Below are 16,461 nucleotides of genomic sequence, written 5' to 3'. Positions count from 1 at the left end.
GCAGTTTTCGTCTGAAGTAGTTAGATCGGTGACTAATACGTGGAGAGAATGCAATAAGAACCGCAGGTGAGTCAACACCACGGTGTCCATCACTTGGCTCCCTCCCGAAGGAGAACAACGGTCAAGTAGTGTTGACTTTTACCATAGTTGTTTTCAAATGCAGGTAGGGCTATATGGTATAACTGCGTGCATGTACCAAACGCGGTTTTGAGGCCCTGTAACCTCTTAAAAGAGCCCAGAGCTAGGACTAGACTTGACAGTTGTTGTTTTTTTGTCTAAGAAAAATATAAATAAGCAATGGACAGCGCGCAACGATAGACAGACTGGGATATAAGCTCCAGTTGAAAGTGTGTGTGTGTGCGTGTGTGTCGGCATGTATTTTGTGTGTGTATCTGTGTGTGTGTGTGTGTGTATGTGTGTGGTCTATATGAGTGAACTCTAGGTGTGCTTGTTTTTTAGCGTGTGTGACCAAAGCTGTTATTAGAGTTATCGAAACGTTACGGAAAAAACAACCTCCTTGACAGTCCAACAGAAGTAGGATCAAGAGGTCCATAACCAAGGGGCCGCAGCGACTCCACTTTGTTGAAGAGCCAACGCAAAGTTTAACTACCGATAAGCCGAAGTGTATACCAATGTTTGTGGGACTGTTATCAATGAACCCCAGCCTAAACAAGAGATAAACGTTCTATCTCTGGCTTACACTTTACAAGTCTCTCACGTCGAGTTGAAAAGAAATGTAGGAACCTGCCCAGAATAGGGATAATTGGTTAGGGGACCAAGTTTGCATGTGAGAACATTTCACTGTGCTAGAGTCCCTGTATATCAACTGGTAGCAGCCTCACAATTGAGCTCAAGTTGGTAACTGGGAAACCCTGGTTCAATCCTGGGAAGGGCATCTCGGTTGGGGCTGCACCTGTCTTTTGGAAGAGACGTATAATGGGGGCCCCGTGTTCCAGGAGGTGCCTCGAGCATGTTAAAAGGGAAGGGCTAGCAACCCCTCCCTATAAAGATATACCCTGCATGCTGTTGAAACAGCACGGAAACTTGATGCCATGCGTGCCACTAGGCACTACAAGGGTCTGAACGAACGAATGAACAAACGAAGTCTCCGAGCCCATCCGTATTTTTGACCGGTTTGTACAATTCTTTCAACCCGACAGGTAGGTCTTGTAGAGACTATACAAAAGATAAGCTTTCTACCCTTTGCTCCGGTGGGTGAACATTCGAAGCTGTTTTCCCGAAGGGATCAAATAAAAAACGATGACCTTGTGTTTGCTGAAGGTCATGCTCGAACAGACAAGTCGGTTGGATGCCGCCACTGAGGCGCAGGTGGGTCAATATCAGCGCTCAGTAAGCAACTTTTCGCTCGGAACCCGACCGCCCAGGTGAAAAGTGTACGATAACACGCAACGAAATTCAAGTCTTTCTTAGGTAGAATTAATCCAGCAAAAGTAAGAGCCAAGACATATGCGATCCGTAGTCCTGTCGCCTTGGCATTTTATCCTTGCACTATACCGTGACATGTTCCATGCCATTATGTGTGGCACAATAGAATCAAGGTCAATAGACACAGTAAACCGCCCCACAAACCGACCTATTGAGCACTAATCGAGGCACAGAAGTACGGAGAAACACAATTTATGGACACGTCGATTAACGTTAGACATCCAGGTAATAAGATATATATGCAAGGTACAAGGTACAAATGTCTTTAATATGTAGCATCCAGTACCATTCGTCTGTGACTGAATATTTGTTTTCTACCTGAACCGTCTGATATTTTCTGTACGCATGTTGTCTTCATTGGACATGGTCAAATGAACATCCCCTTGTAAGCTTATTGCTCTGATGACTCGTTCACACAGTTTGGGTCAATTTCTATACGTCTTCGAGGGAAAGGCAGCAACTAATAGTACTTACTGGTAGGCTTGTCGCTATCCTTGCCTTTGTGTGTTCTAACAAGCCTTGAAGGCAAACAAAAAACGGCTCATTGTCAGAAACAGCCTTGCCTCACCTGTCCGCATTCCTGTGCCCAGGTGATAGATGGGCCGTCTGTCAGGTGATAGATGGGCCATCTGTCACCTGACGGCAGGTGTGTTACAGGTATGCACTTGTCAGCAGACCTGGGCACGTCTTCACCACGTCTTCACCCTTAACTCTACTGACTGATGACACTAATCTATTTTCTTAACTTCGCTTTTAGACAAACAAGGGCGACGTACGTGGCACTGCACTCAAGTTTTTATAACTTATTTTAACAGTGCCACGTACAGAGAACAATATTCCCATTTTACACCTGGGTGGAGTGAGGGCCCAACATGTGACATCGGTGGCGTCAGGGGATTTGAACCCGGGACCGCTGAGTTCTAGGCTGAACACCTTGCCGTTACGCCACACGACCCCACGGCCACCAATCTCTTACGGCACTTGTTGGAAGTTCTCAGAAGAGACTTGATATTTCAAACTGTTCTGTCTGTCTCAGGAGATTGTATTCTTGGTCTGTCCAATGGAAGAAGAAACTCTTTTGTCTAAAAACGTAATTTGTAGGGCGTGATACAACATTCCTCTGAAATTTGAAGGATAAATTTCTCCTAACAATGTACAATGTGCCTCCCGACCGTCTCCAGACCATGATAGTTAGTGGTGAGCAAGGTCATCTATGATAAGGAGTTGGCCGACATGGTTGGAAGTCTTCAAACGTCGTCTGCGCCGGCCGACTATTAATCTTAACAAATTGAACTCTAGATCTGAACAGTCATATTCTTCTTGTATACGATCAGAGGAGTGAACTGAATCTAAAATAGGATAGATCCCAGGCTTCTCCCAACCCAGCACCGACGTTAGTTGGGGACTAGTCAGAATTAAGCAAAGACGTGTGGAGGCCCTTAATGTGTGACAGGGATTTTATGCGCTGGTGCCCATTCTCTGCCATTCCACCGATGTTGTGCCCTTGGAACTCCACCCCGGAGTAAAAATGGGTACCTGACTTTGGTTGGGGAGGTAATAGGTGGTTAAAGGAGAGGGCTGGGCTCCGCCTTCCAATTTTTTGCCCTAGCCCTACGGCCCACCGCCCATATCACCTCAAAAAGGCTAACCTTACCTTACATTTACACAGCCATTTTGCCGTTGTGAGTAAACACTATGTGTACTGATCCAGTGTCTGCATGTCTGTTATCTCAATTGACAGCCTCATTGGAAGCGTTACCATAGCTTGGTAACCAAGTGACGTCACCGACGTATCTATTTTGAGGGCGGTGTCGTTGGGCTTCGTGACCGCAATGCATCAGTCCAAGTCTTCTGACCTTAAGGATCCTTAAGTAGTGCATATAACGTTAGGTACTAAGTAGGTCCTTGTCCACATTTCAAGTTAAATGGACTCGTCGCTTGAATTCCATTTCTTCTTTTTAAGGTAAAGCCTCTGAGGTAAAGCAGTCATCCTCAAATGAGGTGAAGCACGATGAATTTTCGTCAAGTATCTAGTAGTACTGCAATGCGGCTTCGCAACGGCTCGAGTGCTTGGCTGCAAACGCGAGCCGTTGCGAAGCCTCATGCGCATTGCAGTACTACTAGGTACTTGAAAAAACACATCATGCTTCTCTTCCGTTGCTTGAGGATGATTTTTTTACTTTTTATACAGCCAAGCACACTCGATCTCTTCTTGATACGTGTGTTGGGTTCTTTTATGTGCAGGAATTTGACGCCCAAGGCATACGCCTGATCAGCAATACTGGATATATCTAAGGGAACGGGATAATTCTGTTATACACCGTTATCCACACTTAATCTAATAAACATAATCAATCTCGAAGGTCGTTGCGTTAGAAAAGCAATATAGAACAATGACGCATAGAAGATTAACGTTGAGAGGTCGGTAGTAATAAGATAAGGTCGCTGATAAACTTTCAGCTTCAATCAGTGATCCCATAAAACAGTAGAAACTGCGTTACGACTATGCCCAGAAGGCGCGTTTGTAAAACATAATATATCAACTGAATGTCATTGATATAGAACATATCTATACTAATTAAACTAAACATTCCTAAGTATCTATGTGATCAAACAAAGGTATAGAATGTGATTTTGCGTGGACCTACAGTGTACAAGCAAACATCTGGCTAACATAGAGAGAGAGAGGCAGACAGACAGACAGACAGACGCAACCGGAAACCCTTCTTGGCGAAGGTGAACATATAGCTAATAGCGTCGTTGATATCATATAGCTCTAACATGACAGCGCTAGCTATCCGTGACAGCGTATTGTGACAGAAAACTGACAAATATCAGGGGGCCGGCTGTTAGATTAGTTCTTCGTAAGATCAAATCATCCACCCATGATCAAATCAGTAGAATTACAGTCGCAGCACATTCCATTACTAGACCTGTATGTAATCATACCATCGTCCTGGATTGCGTACCGCGCAGTGAGATTGTGTATGTAATAAATACAATCTAGCACAAATCACACTGTTGATGGGAAACTCAATGACCCGGCGCCTGGCAGCCTGACTGTGCTTCGTTACGTTCTGATGAGTTTTACGTTATCTGACATGCCCTTGTCAGGTAGCTGTGTAATTATAACTTGTTGATCGTGGCGTTCTAGTGGGTGATTTGAGGACAAGCAGAAAAAAGTCGGGGAGAGAAGTTCTTATGATTTAAAACTTGTGGCATTGACATTGCATATGTGGATTTAATCACATGAAATACGCGCTCCCGACCGATGAGAGACGGTTTTTTTCTGTGAGTTGGATCCGTTATCACGTCGTACAAGAAAGTTAATTCTACGTTGATGATGTATAAAAGCTCTAGATCCCATACCATCTCGAAACACTGAATATTGTGACCACATGAAAACATATAGTTCTGAGAATATATAAAACCAGCTGCGAACCTATCGCACGGAGAGCAAAAAGCATGCGGAAAAAGTCCGGCATCAAACCGCTCCAACTCTATCCTTTCCAAGTCCAAACATGAATATTGTGACCACTGCCGCCATAAAAGCCCAACATTGAGATACAAACTTGCAACAGGAGTTAAAGGCGCATTTCCAAAGCTAAAAAGTCACCACCAACAGACGTATATCTACAATACAAAACACACATTACCATTCAGATAAATAACAACATTACGTAGTCTTAAAATCCTCCCTATTCTAGCGCCAGTTCGCTCCTCTCATCGCTTCCCTGTCGACTAGCCTTCAATAGCAAAGCGATAAAAGGTGGCAACCAGAGCTAGCTAGAATAAAATCATGGATTTATTTATTTTATTTATTGGTTAAGCACACACAGCTATGGCTGCCCAACTAGCCTGTGGCTATCACAAAGGGCTGCTGACAATTCAAAGACAAGTCAGTACGATGTAATTTTGACATGGACAGCATAACAAGACATAACAATATTCTAAGTACATGTACAAGATCATGGATACCAAACTAACATTCCGATGCATGGTTGAAAAACAAGATCTTGTGACTGTCAAAGGCGCAAGTACATAATGCTTAAGCAAAGACAGAGCCACTTACCACGAGTGGTGTCGCTCGTAAGAGTGGCACACAAACAAACGGCCCAGAGTTTATATAGGTGGTGGCGCCAACATTCTAAGGTCAACGTGCTTAGATAAATTTTACAGGGAACGTAACTCGGTCGGCACTACAACGGGCATGCGCGGACAACTGACTCATAGTGTTAGACTGTTGAGTAAACCTTTCTCAGAAATCGGACTAGATAAAAAAATCCTGTGGCGAGACGATTTGAAGCTTGTATAAACATTAATGTATCCGTTGTCAGTAGGTCAGCGAAATATTTCTTTGGTGAATAAAGGCCGTATACGCAGATGTATGTCCTCAGAACATATCTTTTGGCACATATGATTTTTTTTTCCAATGTGTTATAGCTTTAGCGGCAAGGTTTCTAATATAACCTAATAGACCTTTTGATAACAGAAAAACCTAATAGACCTTTTGATAACAGAAAATTAGAAAGTACCAAAAACGTTCAGGATTGAAATACGAATACCAACGTCAACTTCTGGTCGTCCTTATTTGACTCAGCAACGGAAACAATGAATATACACCATAAAATACAGCATATGATGCACTTTAAAGCGTCCGTGTCACAAATGCTTCGCACACAAAGCCAGTACTAATCTCACTAACATCTACATAGATCGACCTGACATAACCTAGCGTCTTGTTGGCAGAGTTAAGCGTCCTGTTGGCAGAGTTAAGCGTCCTGGGACTGTACCTAGTTAAAGAGGCAAAGATTGCTCCCTTTCCCAGAAACCATGTCTTGTCGGTAGAAAACAGAGCAAGGTCATTTGAAACTTCCTGAGCTAGAAACGTGAGTAGTTTGTGAATGTACGCTGGGGAGACAGAGCCGGATGTCATAAATGGATGTAGGCCAAGGGTAGTATTACGATGAAATATGATAACCATAAAAATAACGCTGAATACTAGCTAACTAGGGGCGCCGCCTTGCAGTTCGAGCTTGAAGTACAAGGATAAATTACACTTACCACTGTTGCAGACTGGATGTTGGAAACGTGTGTAAGCCAATCAAGTTATCTATGATTCCTTCACACATCCGTTCCGTGAAGTTAAAGTTCAGTGAAAATGTCCATCTTCCTTACACCGTGAAATTTTGCTACCGTGAACATAAAGTGAATTACAGTAGTTTGGTTAGTGACTCCGTTGCTGCATGCTATTCACCGTATTGTATTATTAGAGCCAGTAGGTACCCATATGAGTAATGAGCTCAACGCCCTGCCTGGAACATGCACGGGACCGCCATTTAAGTTTCTTCCGAAAGACGGTGTGGCTTCAACAAGGATACCCTTTCCAAATTCAAACCGGGGTCTCCTAGTTACCAATGGATCAAATTCCGTGGCAAACAGAAAGGCTCAAGCAGATCATCTTTCGGAGTGTATGAGGGAACCTTGGGTGTCAAACCTCTGTACATAAACAAACCCAACACACTTATTGAGAAGAGTAGGGGTGACCCGGTGTGCTTGGCCCAATTGGCACCATTACAGGGTCATCCATACCTTCTCTCAGATCACTCCATGACAAGTGATCATCATTTGTATACAATGAATTCATCATACTTTATTGCAAGTTTCACATGTTCAGCTTTGAATACTTTTATCCTTAAATTAAAGCAACATACACACTGTTTAAAAGGTAACTAGCTTGGACTAATATAATGTCAGTACCTCAGGACAAGAGATACAAAATGTTGGTAGAGATACTAGAAAACTGGAACCAATATGGTCCGAAGCACTACAACTGATCATGAATCATTTCCTTCGCTAAGTTCACTCATTTCTCCAAGTTTTTCTGTAACAGACTCCGTTGCTTAAATATGCAAATCTTTTAAAAACTTACGCTGTGGAAAAAAGGTCAGTTTAAAAACATGGTCATGCATGATTTGACTCACAACTAGCAACCTGAAGAGTCATATTGACATAACAACAACCAACTAAGTTGCAAAATTTTAACCATTTCTTTTTTATGGTTCTTCATGGTAAAACTGCAGATGTTGGCACATTGGCGCACCAAATCCGTGTGTGTTTTTGGCACACTTTACACAGATTAGTCAAAAGGCTTGGTGGGCGTCACTCCACCATCATGGATTTAAACACTACTACCATCACACATTTTAACAAAAATACTACCAAAGCATTGATTCACCTAAATTGACTTTTGATATCTACAGAAATATTAATCTCTATCAAAAATTGTCAACAAAACTGTACAAAAGTGTTCAAGTCAAGGTCGTAACAAACGAAGGTCAAAGTTCAAAGGTCGACTACCAGTCATCATCATCATCACTTGAGTCGTCCTGTGACGGCCGCCCTACTGCCTGCTTAACTGACGACATCATCTTGTCCTCTATCTTGGGGCTGGGGTCCTCTTCTAGTGTGGTTTTAATGGCACCTGACTTGGACAGCTTCCATTCCAGTTCTGCAATAGTATAGGCAGAGAAATGTGTCAGTAAGGATGACTTTACTTAATGTCCAAGCAGATCAACTGGTCAGGGGTTGATCTAATGATAATTTTTGGGGTGGCTTAATGTTCATGGTTTTCGCAGAGACCTTTTCACCCCAAACTTAAAAACACCACAGAAATGCTTGTTCTGTCTTCTGCCAGCCTACCCCTTTGTTTCAACTGCAAACCAAAAACCACAGCAAACACTTTATTATCTCCTTAGCGCAAAATCAAGTCCATGCAAACATTTCCCCTTTTACAGTATTTTGTTGGCTTTTGCGGCTACTTCTATGATTTTTCGTGTTGCATGAGGAGGAGACAAAAAAGCATGCATCACTACAGAGAGACTACAGAAAAGGCTGCAACAAGCCAACCAAAATAACACACAGATTACACTGTTGTTTTCAGATCAACTGCGTATGAGTATTAAATTCGGGCATATCATGTTTGAGTAGTTGGTCCCCAGCAGAGGAAATAGAACAGTAATTCTAGAGGAAACAGTACGTATTCCTCTTAAGAACAACATAGCAACATAAACACACTTACCATCCTGTGTTAGATTCATCCCTCCAAACTCAAACGGACCGATGAGCTGAGCCTTCATCTCCCCCTGGTAGTACACGAACAGCGTGGGCAGGTTCTTGTCAGGGTAGTTGGGGATACAGACGGTGGAAATGCTCCGCAGGAACTTGGTCTGGGGAAACTTCATGGAGAGGAGCTCTAGATGCCTGTTGACAAGGGCACACAGGGGGATTCTGGAACAGAGAAGGGTGGAGTGAGTGACCAATGGAGCACATGACAATTGGGATGAGTACAGTAATTGGCACGCCTTGTCAAAGACCCCTTATTAAGATCCCAGATCAAAATATCTAGACTAAGCTGCCTGCAGAGACAGTAGAGCACATAGGGGGATCCTAGAACAGAGAAGGATGGTGTGATTTTCATATGGGGAATGGCTTTACCCAATGATAAGGTAACACAGCTTAAGCCTTCATCACTCACCCCTGCTTGTACAGATGTAAGATGACCCAGACCCCATCCCCTGCCTTGTTCACCTGGTCTACCCAGTCATTGGCTGAGATCTCCCGGACTTCCCCGTACTTGGCCTTGGCAGCCGCAGCCATCATCTCAGCTATACGCTGTCTCCTGGGGGGGCAGGGAAAAATAACATCAGTCATGAGTTTTGTTTGCTAATTGGCAACAAAATCCAATTTCTGAATCAGAGAGATTGAGCATGAAAACACACTTCAGCCCTTAACATCTGGCACAGGAATGATGTTGCGGGATGGCAATTTGTTACATCAGAATCCTTCAAGGAAAATTGTAATGCCATATCAGGGCTCGAAATTCTTTTTTAGATGCACAAATATCTAAGTGCACTGGTGCACCCACAGTCAAAAATTAGGTGCACAGCTCCAATTTTGGGTGCACACAGGTGCACATGCACCCAATATTTCGAGCCCTGCATATGGTGTGAGCAAAGATAGCCCTTCCTGAGGCGAAATAGGCTAACCTGTGTGTGTCTCTACATGTATGTACAGAGGGGCCATGGGTGCTTATGTTCTTTGATCAGGAGACCCCACTGGTGAGCTATGTTAATTAGATGTATGTTGGTGTGGATGTCATTCAGCACCAGGGACAGGAACAACAGTACCAGTGTAAGGTTCAGTAGTGTTGGTGGGAGTGTAATTCAGCACCAAGGACAGGAGCCTTACATTAGTTTACCAAAGAATCCGAATCTGGAATAGGCTTTATAAGTCATTTGTCTGATATAGTCACATTGTTTGATATTGAATGCTCACTGAGAAATTGTGGAAAACTGCATATCCATAGTATAGTTTACAATGTAAGTCTATACTTCCTGCACAGAATGAACAATAAAGATTTTTTAGTCACTTGTCTCAGAAAAAAGCAGGTTCTCTGCAAAGGTAAACCCTGACCTGTAGGCCTCGATGACTCTCTCGTCCTCCTCATCCTCCTGTTCCTCCAGCTCCTCTAACGTCATGTCTTCCACCTTCTTGTCTGTGGATTGGAACAACTGTTTGTCAATTACAATATTCAAGGAACTGAATATTTAAAGGAACAGAAAAACCATCTGTCTGACAGAACTATCAGTAAATACAAAACATCTTTCATATAAAGGCCATCTAACAGTCTTGAGTACAATCAAATAACAAACAAATACATTCTCCAAGCAGATGTAGGCTCTGGCTAAGTCTCAGTGTTTTATGTCTGTTTTTGAGGCATCTAATATTTCTTTTGACTTGTGCACCTCTTTATATATACTCTTTGCTGTCTTCCTACATTAAAGATATGTACTAGATACTACAAAAACACATGTAAAACACATAGACTGAGCCAGCCTACATCTTCAACTTAAACTTAGGAATACCCCCAGATGACCACGCGAGGGGCAAAGTAGGGGGAGGAGGTCCCGGGCTAAGGCGGGCAGGCCTCCAGCCTGGCACGGTAAGACTCAACAGTGGTAGCTGTCACAACCGTGCCAGGCAGGGCATTCCACTGGGGAATGGTACAAGGGACATCTGCTTAGAGATTAACACAACTACTCCTCTGGACTGAGATGGTTTGTAAACTTGTGGCAAACAAGGCTTGTAATTGTTGAATATCACAATTACGGAAGTTTATTTCTGTACGGGACAACCTACGTTGTTTTTCGAGGAGTCTCTCCACGATCATGTCCTCCAGCTGCTGTTCTGTGATCTCAGGTTTCTCCTTCTTGGGCAGGATTCCCTTCTTACGCAGGATGTCATTCCACTCGGTGTCTTCATCTGGGTTCTGGGGGACAGAAAAATCAAGGAGGATAAGTTAAGCTTTCACATTCAAACATTTCAACAGACTAGCTTAAGCCCCCCTCTCACTGGACCCGCGGCACGCTGGCGGCATTGCTGCGTCCTAAACTGGATTTGTGTTACCCTTGACTTAATGGGATCAAAAAGACAACAAAACACACAAAGCTTAAAAAGATTTGTTTTTTGTCTATGAAATTCGTTGAGTGCTTTGTCAATTCGAGTGGCCGAAGCGACGACGCCAGCGTGTCGTGGGTCCAGTGAGAGGGGGGCTTAAGGTACATTCTAACTAAGAAAACCTGCTGTGGATCAAATTCTGTGATCCAGAGGGCAAGGGTTCAAGCCTTGATCGCTCAGCATGACAGATTGGGATTGCGTTTGTCGTCTTGGATGGGTACGTAAAACCAGCGGCCCGTGTATGGGCAAGGGGGGTGGAGAGCTTCAGGCATAAACCTCAGATGTCAAATGTCTACACATTGAAGAACCCAACACACATAACCTTCTTATGATCTAAAAATCTGAAAATGATCTGAAAAGATCTAAAAATTGTTAAGATTAATACGCATATATGTTAAAGCAACAAAGGGTAGCACCAACCTATTTACCTTCAAATAGAATAGCAGTACTATCAAAATTATGAAATAAAATCAATTATTATTTGAGATTGTTCTGGAATCACAAGTTTGCAGGTTGCCTCAAAATTATGGTCTACCATAAAAAATCAATTCAACTTCTTTATATGAAAAATGTTATTAGCTGATGAATATTGTCCGTATAATTAGCTGATGACCTGTTCCCGATTGTTTACTCTACAAAGGCTATCAGCTGTTCAAGTCATTGGGGAGCCATTTTGTTACCATATATGGTCATTACCAAGCAGCCGGGCACATTTGCCTCGCCCCCCTCCCCAACAAAATGTAACTCCGTAAAAATCATATCAAACCATACAAAAACATCTGCAAATGCTGCTATGAGAGCAATAATCTATTTGGATAAAAGTTTATTTTCTAAGGAATTCTGGTAACGTCATTTTAGATTTTAAGAGAGAAAAGACAAAATATTTAACAAAACCCTGTAACAGACAACTAACACTCGCACTCGAAAAAATAGTTATCAAGCTTAAAATGTGATTAAAGACGAATATCAACCAAAAGTTAACTACTTTATGGATAGGACTCTTCCTGTAGAACTCACCTGCATGTTTGATTTGTAGGGTTTCCGACAATCTTACGAGAAACGTGGAAAATCGCGTCTAAATGGGGAGTGAAAATGTCCGGAATGTGAGTCACACGGCCGCTAGTCAGGGAAGTCGTCTGCAAGAGTGAGGTCATTTCCGCTTCCGCTTGAGCAATACCATTTATCTATGGGGGTGTATCATTTGTACGAATGCTCTATCTATGTGTCTAGGCCACCCTCTTTGTTTTATAATCATATACATATAACATAGGTATGTAAAAACATAAACTGTAAGATTATATGCAGGCATATGAAACACGATCTGTGATATTCAAGACCTTTGTCGTTTAAAAGAGTTGTTTAAACGTTTTGAAAAAGCAAACACCCATACTTGTAAAGTTTAATCTTCCAAAAATAATAACTAAACCAAAACATCAAAACGACCATGTCAATGAAATATTCACAATATACTTCTGCCGCATTAAAACATAATGTCGGACATAAAACGTCTATCAATGTCTTTGACATTATTGTCTTCTACTCTGTTTGTAACAATGTTATCAAATGTTAAGATATTGATAATATTACCACATTTGCATTTTGCCGCGGTCTTTTGTGTTAATAACAACACCGCGCGGACTATGGTAGGCGTGTGTTTACCCAGGCGTGTGTGTACACCAAATGAACAGTGCAAGGCAAACACTTACTGGCAGCATTTTGGGTGGGGACCCTTAAGGCTTGTTAAAGGACAAAGATCGACGTTTTTTCAACGATGATACTTCTTCTGTCTCCCATGAAACGGTACAAACGCACCTGTCTGACGCTTTGAACAGGTGAGCTATTGTTTGTAGGGTAGCTTATGATACTATCTTTCTATTGTTTGAGGGTTTTACCAACTGGCTAAGTAATGAAATAGCAAGCGTCAACATTGAAAATGGTGGTAGGCGCAGGCGTTTTTTCAACCACTCAAATGTAAGAATTATATATACCCTGTGTTCCATATGTTTGATAATAGTTATAGAGTGTAGCGCCAGTGTAGTGGTGCTTTGACTCATTGTTAATTATAAGTGGTGTTGATATTATATCCATGTGTAGTAATCAAAGCTTCTCCGTAAAGTAGTCGGTATAAAGGTTGACATCAGTGTTACGTTCCATGGTCGGTAAGTTTACATAACGGTACCTACAGAATACGCACTATGTTTATATGGGCGTGAAAGCTGAAATACCGCATTTGTACCTATGTGATGCATGACTCATAAACAGAGTGAATATTTAGAAGGTGACGCCAATATAGTTGCAATTCTTCGATCGTTTCAAACTATTTTAGTACCTCTTCCAACCAATATGAAAAGCTAACGATTCGGCCGTATACAATTAGCTTCATGTTATCATCCACTGATTCTATGTCTAAGGCTAGGGCTGAAGAATTGTATTCCAGAATTGTTATACAACCATTAGCTCATTTAGCTGTTATTGGGTCCTTGAATTGTCTTTATGCGAAACAGCGCTATCTAGCGGTTACAAAGAGAACGACACCCAACTAATCTATCGATTGGAGTCAGGCGAGTTCATGTTTTTCCAACAAAAGCCCTTTGCCAACAGACGGTTTCTCAATAAGCTTTGCAACACGATCCGCCACCTGAAAAGAGTATTTATCACCTCGATCGATTCGCGACGGGAAATATAATATAGCTTTTCTTTCCCTTCCATTGTTCAAACCTCCTGAACATACAAAACACGACCAACAGTTCAAAGTGTACTTCAACAGCTCGAGTGCTTGTTCTCCGGGCATACGGCGGGTTTTAATGAGGGGAACCACAGGATCCGTTCAATTTGTAACTAACTACATGCGTCAGGAAGGAACCATAACACAGTAATGACGCAACCGGCTGCCGTGTTAAGAGATATGTTTGTCTGGTGACTTCCGTTTATATGAGGTAAGTAGCCTTTAGTGATCATGAATGACTGAAACGTGGCCTTCGTTCGAATCCACTTCCACCTCTGTTTTTGGGATCCAATGGAGGGTGCAATGGGTGGGGGTACATCGTAATTGGCATCTAAAACAGCGACGTTTACGCAAGATAGGTTGTTTAAACACACTGACATGTAGCTTTGTTATGTACGTATTTTAGCACTAAAATGTGCTTGTAGCAGTAATGATGAACGTGGAGAAATATTGGTGATGGACATGTGAATAGATAGGGAAAGTGTACAAAAGGATGAAACAATACTGTGCGACGTATCACCATTCTAATGCTTCCGGATTCCGCTTCAATTGCCTGTACGTCCTGTACTTAAATAATGTCCTTGGTTCAGACACTACTGGTATATAATAGCACTGACGTGTGTAGCCATTTTAATATCTATCTTGCCTTATTTATACAGCGACGGAGCTCTGCAAATGTGAAGAAAGTTTAACCACAAACGCTGCGTTGGCCAGTGAACATCGATTGTTGGCTCAGCTGTCGGTCTTGATCGACCTGTCAGAAGCGACATCTAGCGGAATGGGTATGGTGAGCAGCAAGCGGCTGCCCGACGCGGACGGCTGGTACCAGGTCGGAGTGGTGGGAAGGGGAAATAAAGTCTTGGGTGGAGGTAAACTTCTCTTCTGAAAAATATCATCAAACTTTTTCGGGATATTTATTGTCGTGAATATGATCCAATCCAAACTTGGAGTGCATATAAAATATATATATATATATATATATGATAACCTCCAAGTTTGCAGATATAAGATTTTGTAGACGGTCTTAATACTGTAAGAAAATGGACTTGCTTCCGTCTTATGAAATATAAATTGCAATGGACTCACTCATCTATAGTTTGTAGCCAGAAAATATGTATAAAACATATCAAAAGAAACATTACAAAAGTTAAAACATACACACATTCCAATTATTTAGTCTTTATCTTCGGTCTTCTTTTGGTACTTCACTTTGAAGAGGAATATATTCTTTTCTTTTTTTTTTCTACAGGAAGATTGCGAATCACAGACCAGAATCTAGAATTCATAGGACAAGATGGCGACATTGGGCAGTGGTCTCTCACCAGAGTTCTGAGTTACGGAGTGGAACCGAACATTTTCTATGTCCAGATAGAGGAGGACATCGTTACGCGGACCGGACGGTATCTGGTGTTCAAAACTCCCGCCGCCGGGAAAATCTGTAGGACGGTAGAGAGAATGGCGGACAAGATTCGAAAGGAGAAACAGAAACAAGAGTCACAGGGCAACCTCGGACAGGAAGCAACGGCTTGTTGACCTTGACCTTCGAAGGACATTTGCCGACCTTTGTTTGAACTCGATGGAATGCTGAGGGAGAATGTCGGGCAAGATTCGGAAAGAGAAACAGAGACAAAGGCACAAAAATTTGGACAGGAGGCAACGGTCTTTTGACCTTGAATTTTGAAGGGTATTTGCTTTGAAGGGTATTTGCTGACCTTTGTTTGAACTGGATGGAATGATGATGGAGAATACCTGACAAGATTCGGAAGGAAAAAAAAAACGGAGACAGGAGTCAAAGGGCAACTTTGGACAGCAAGCAGCGGTCTGTTGACCTTGAACTTTAAAGGACATTCGGTGACCTGTGTTTGCACTCGATGGTATATGATGACCAAACTTGCAAGGAACGGACAAAGGAGAAAGAAAAAGATGGAAATTTCAGTGCAGTGAAATTTTAATTAATGTTTCTTTTTCTTTATCATGATTTTCTGAAGTACCATTCTGGCCGACATTTGTGTTATGTACGTTACTGCTCTCCTTGAAATATGTCGAAGGCAATTTGTCATATCGATATGACAACAATTGTACATGTACCCATTTCTGTTTTAAACTGTCACGGTGAGTAATTTTCACCAGGAAATTCCTTCGATTTTTCCACTGTCATTTCCGTGTCCTAACGTTAACAAAGAACCATCTTCTGTGCATGCGCACTCAACTACACCAGACCGTCACATCCAATTATACCAACACAAAAGAGATTCCTCAAGAGTGGGCTATTTTTGCCGTGAAGTCTAATAGAAACAAGCATAATTACATCACAATACCATTACAATGCTCTATATACATGATGACTATATCAATTATTCAACACTTTCACCACATGAAAAGGTCATGTGATGTTTACAATGCGGTCTTGACATTCACGCGTGTTAAGGGAGGCTGTATCACAATGTAACAGCCTAACATAGCCGTCAGCTCTTATATGTACTGACGTGGTTAACATTTAGGCTGCAGTGAAATGGAGAATCATGAATTTACGGCGTTTCTTTACATGGTTTTTTGATGTCTTTGTTTTGCCCTTACTTCCTTGTTCCACAAACGACATGATATATGCACGTTCGTATCTCATCTAGGCCACAAATGGTGGAACATGAGAATTAACGACACTTTGTAAGATGAAGACTTAACTATGTTTTGACGGCATGTTCTATGTTTCGTCCTTACTTCCTTGTAGCAGGTATACGTACACACTGTGTGCTATAAGGGATGCATATACG

The 16,461-nt window shown here is 42.1% G+C and overlaps 3 protein-coding genes across 3 annotated transcripts in view; 1 reads left to right on the top strand and 2 right to left on the bottom strand.

Moving 5' to 3' along the window:
* LOC136424846 (large neutral amino acids transporter small subunit 4-like) overlaps positions 1-5,584 on the bottom strand; it is a 39,365-nt gene extending 33,781 nt beyond the window's left edge. Inside the window, exon 1 of the mRNA XM_066413523.1 lies at positions 5,519-5,584. The gene's annotated coding sequence lies outside the window, so the exon portion shown is untranslated. The remainder of the gene's footprint in view (positions 1-5,518) is intronic.
* A 1,486-nt stretch (positions 5,585-7,070) lies between these two features.
* LOC136424847 (phosducin-like protein 3) lies at positions 7,071-12,087 on the bottom strand. The gene is made up of 6 exons (XM_066413524.1): positions 11,983-12,087; positions 10,648-10,777; positions 9,922-10,003; positions 8,984-9,127; positions 8,528-8,736; positions 7,071-7,957 (listed from the first exon to the last, which is right to left on the bottom strand). Exons 1-6 carry the CDS (start codon positions 11,986-11,988, stop codon positions 7,803-7,805), a joined length of 726 nt encoding a protein of 241 aa, XP_066269621.1. The 5' UTR covers positions 11,989-12,087; the 3' UTR covers positions 7,071-7,802.
* Positions 12,088-12,591: 504 nt separating this feature from the next.
* Positions 12,592-16,234, top strand: LOC136424432 (uncharacterized). Its single transcript, XM_066413032.1, has 3 exons — positions 12,592-12,797; positions 14,350-14,559; positions 14,940-16,234. Exons 2-3 carry the CDS (start codon positions 14,469-14,471, stop codon positions 15,221-15,223), a joined length of 375 nt encoding a protein of 124 aa, XP_066269129.1. The 5' UTR covers positions 12,592-12,797; positions 14,350-14,468; the 3' UTR covers positions 15,224-16,234.
* Positions 16,235-16,461: the final 227 nt, after the last annotated feature.

Source organism: Branchiostoma lanceolatum, chromosome 18 (genome assembly GCF_035083965.1).
Source record: "Branchiostoma lanceolatum isolate klBraLanc5 chromosome 18, klBraLanc5.hap2, whole genome shotgun sequence".
Taxonomy (NCBI): domain Eukaryota; kingdom Metazoa; phylum Chordata; class Leptocardii; order Amphioxiformes; family Branchiostomatidae; genus Branchiostoma; species Branchiostoma lanceolatum.
The sequence above is the reverse complement of the archived record's forward strand: the minus strand, read 5'-3'. Positions and strand labels throughout refer to the sequence as shown.

Coding starts and splice junctions, on each gene's coding strand:
- LOC136424432 (XM_066413032.1), top strand. CDS start 14,469: ATGGGTATGGTGAGCAGCAAGCGGCTGCCCGACGCGGACGGCTGGTAC. Junction 14,560..14,939: donor AAATAAAGTCTTGGGTGGAG/GTAAACTTCTCT, acceptor TTTTTTCTACAG/GAAGATTGCGAATCACAGAC.
- LOC136424847 (XM_066413524.1), bottom strand. Junction 10,004..10,647: donor GAGACTCCTCGAAAAACAAC/GTAGGTTGTCCC, acceptor TCCAATCCACAG/ACAAGAAGGTGGAAGACATG. Junction 7,958..8,527: donor GATGAATCTAACACAGGATG/GTAAGTGTGTTT, acceptor ATACTATTGCAG/AACTGGAATGGAAGCTGTCC.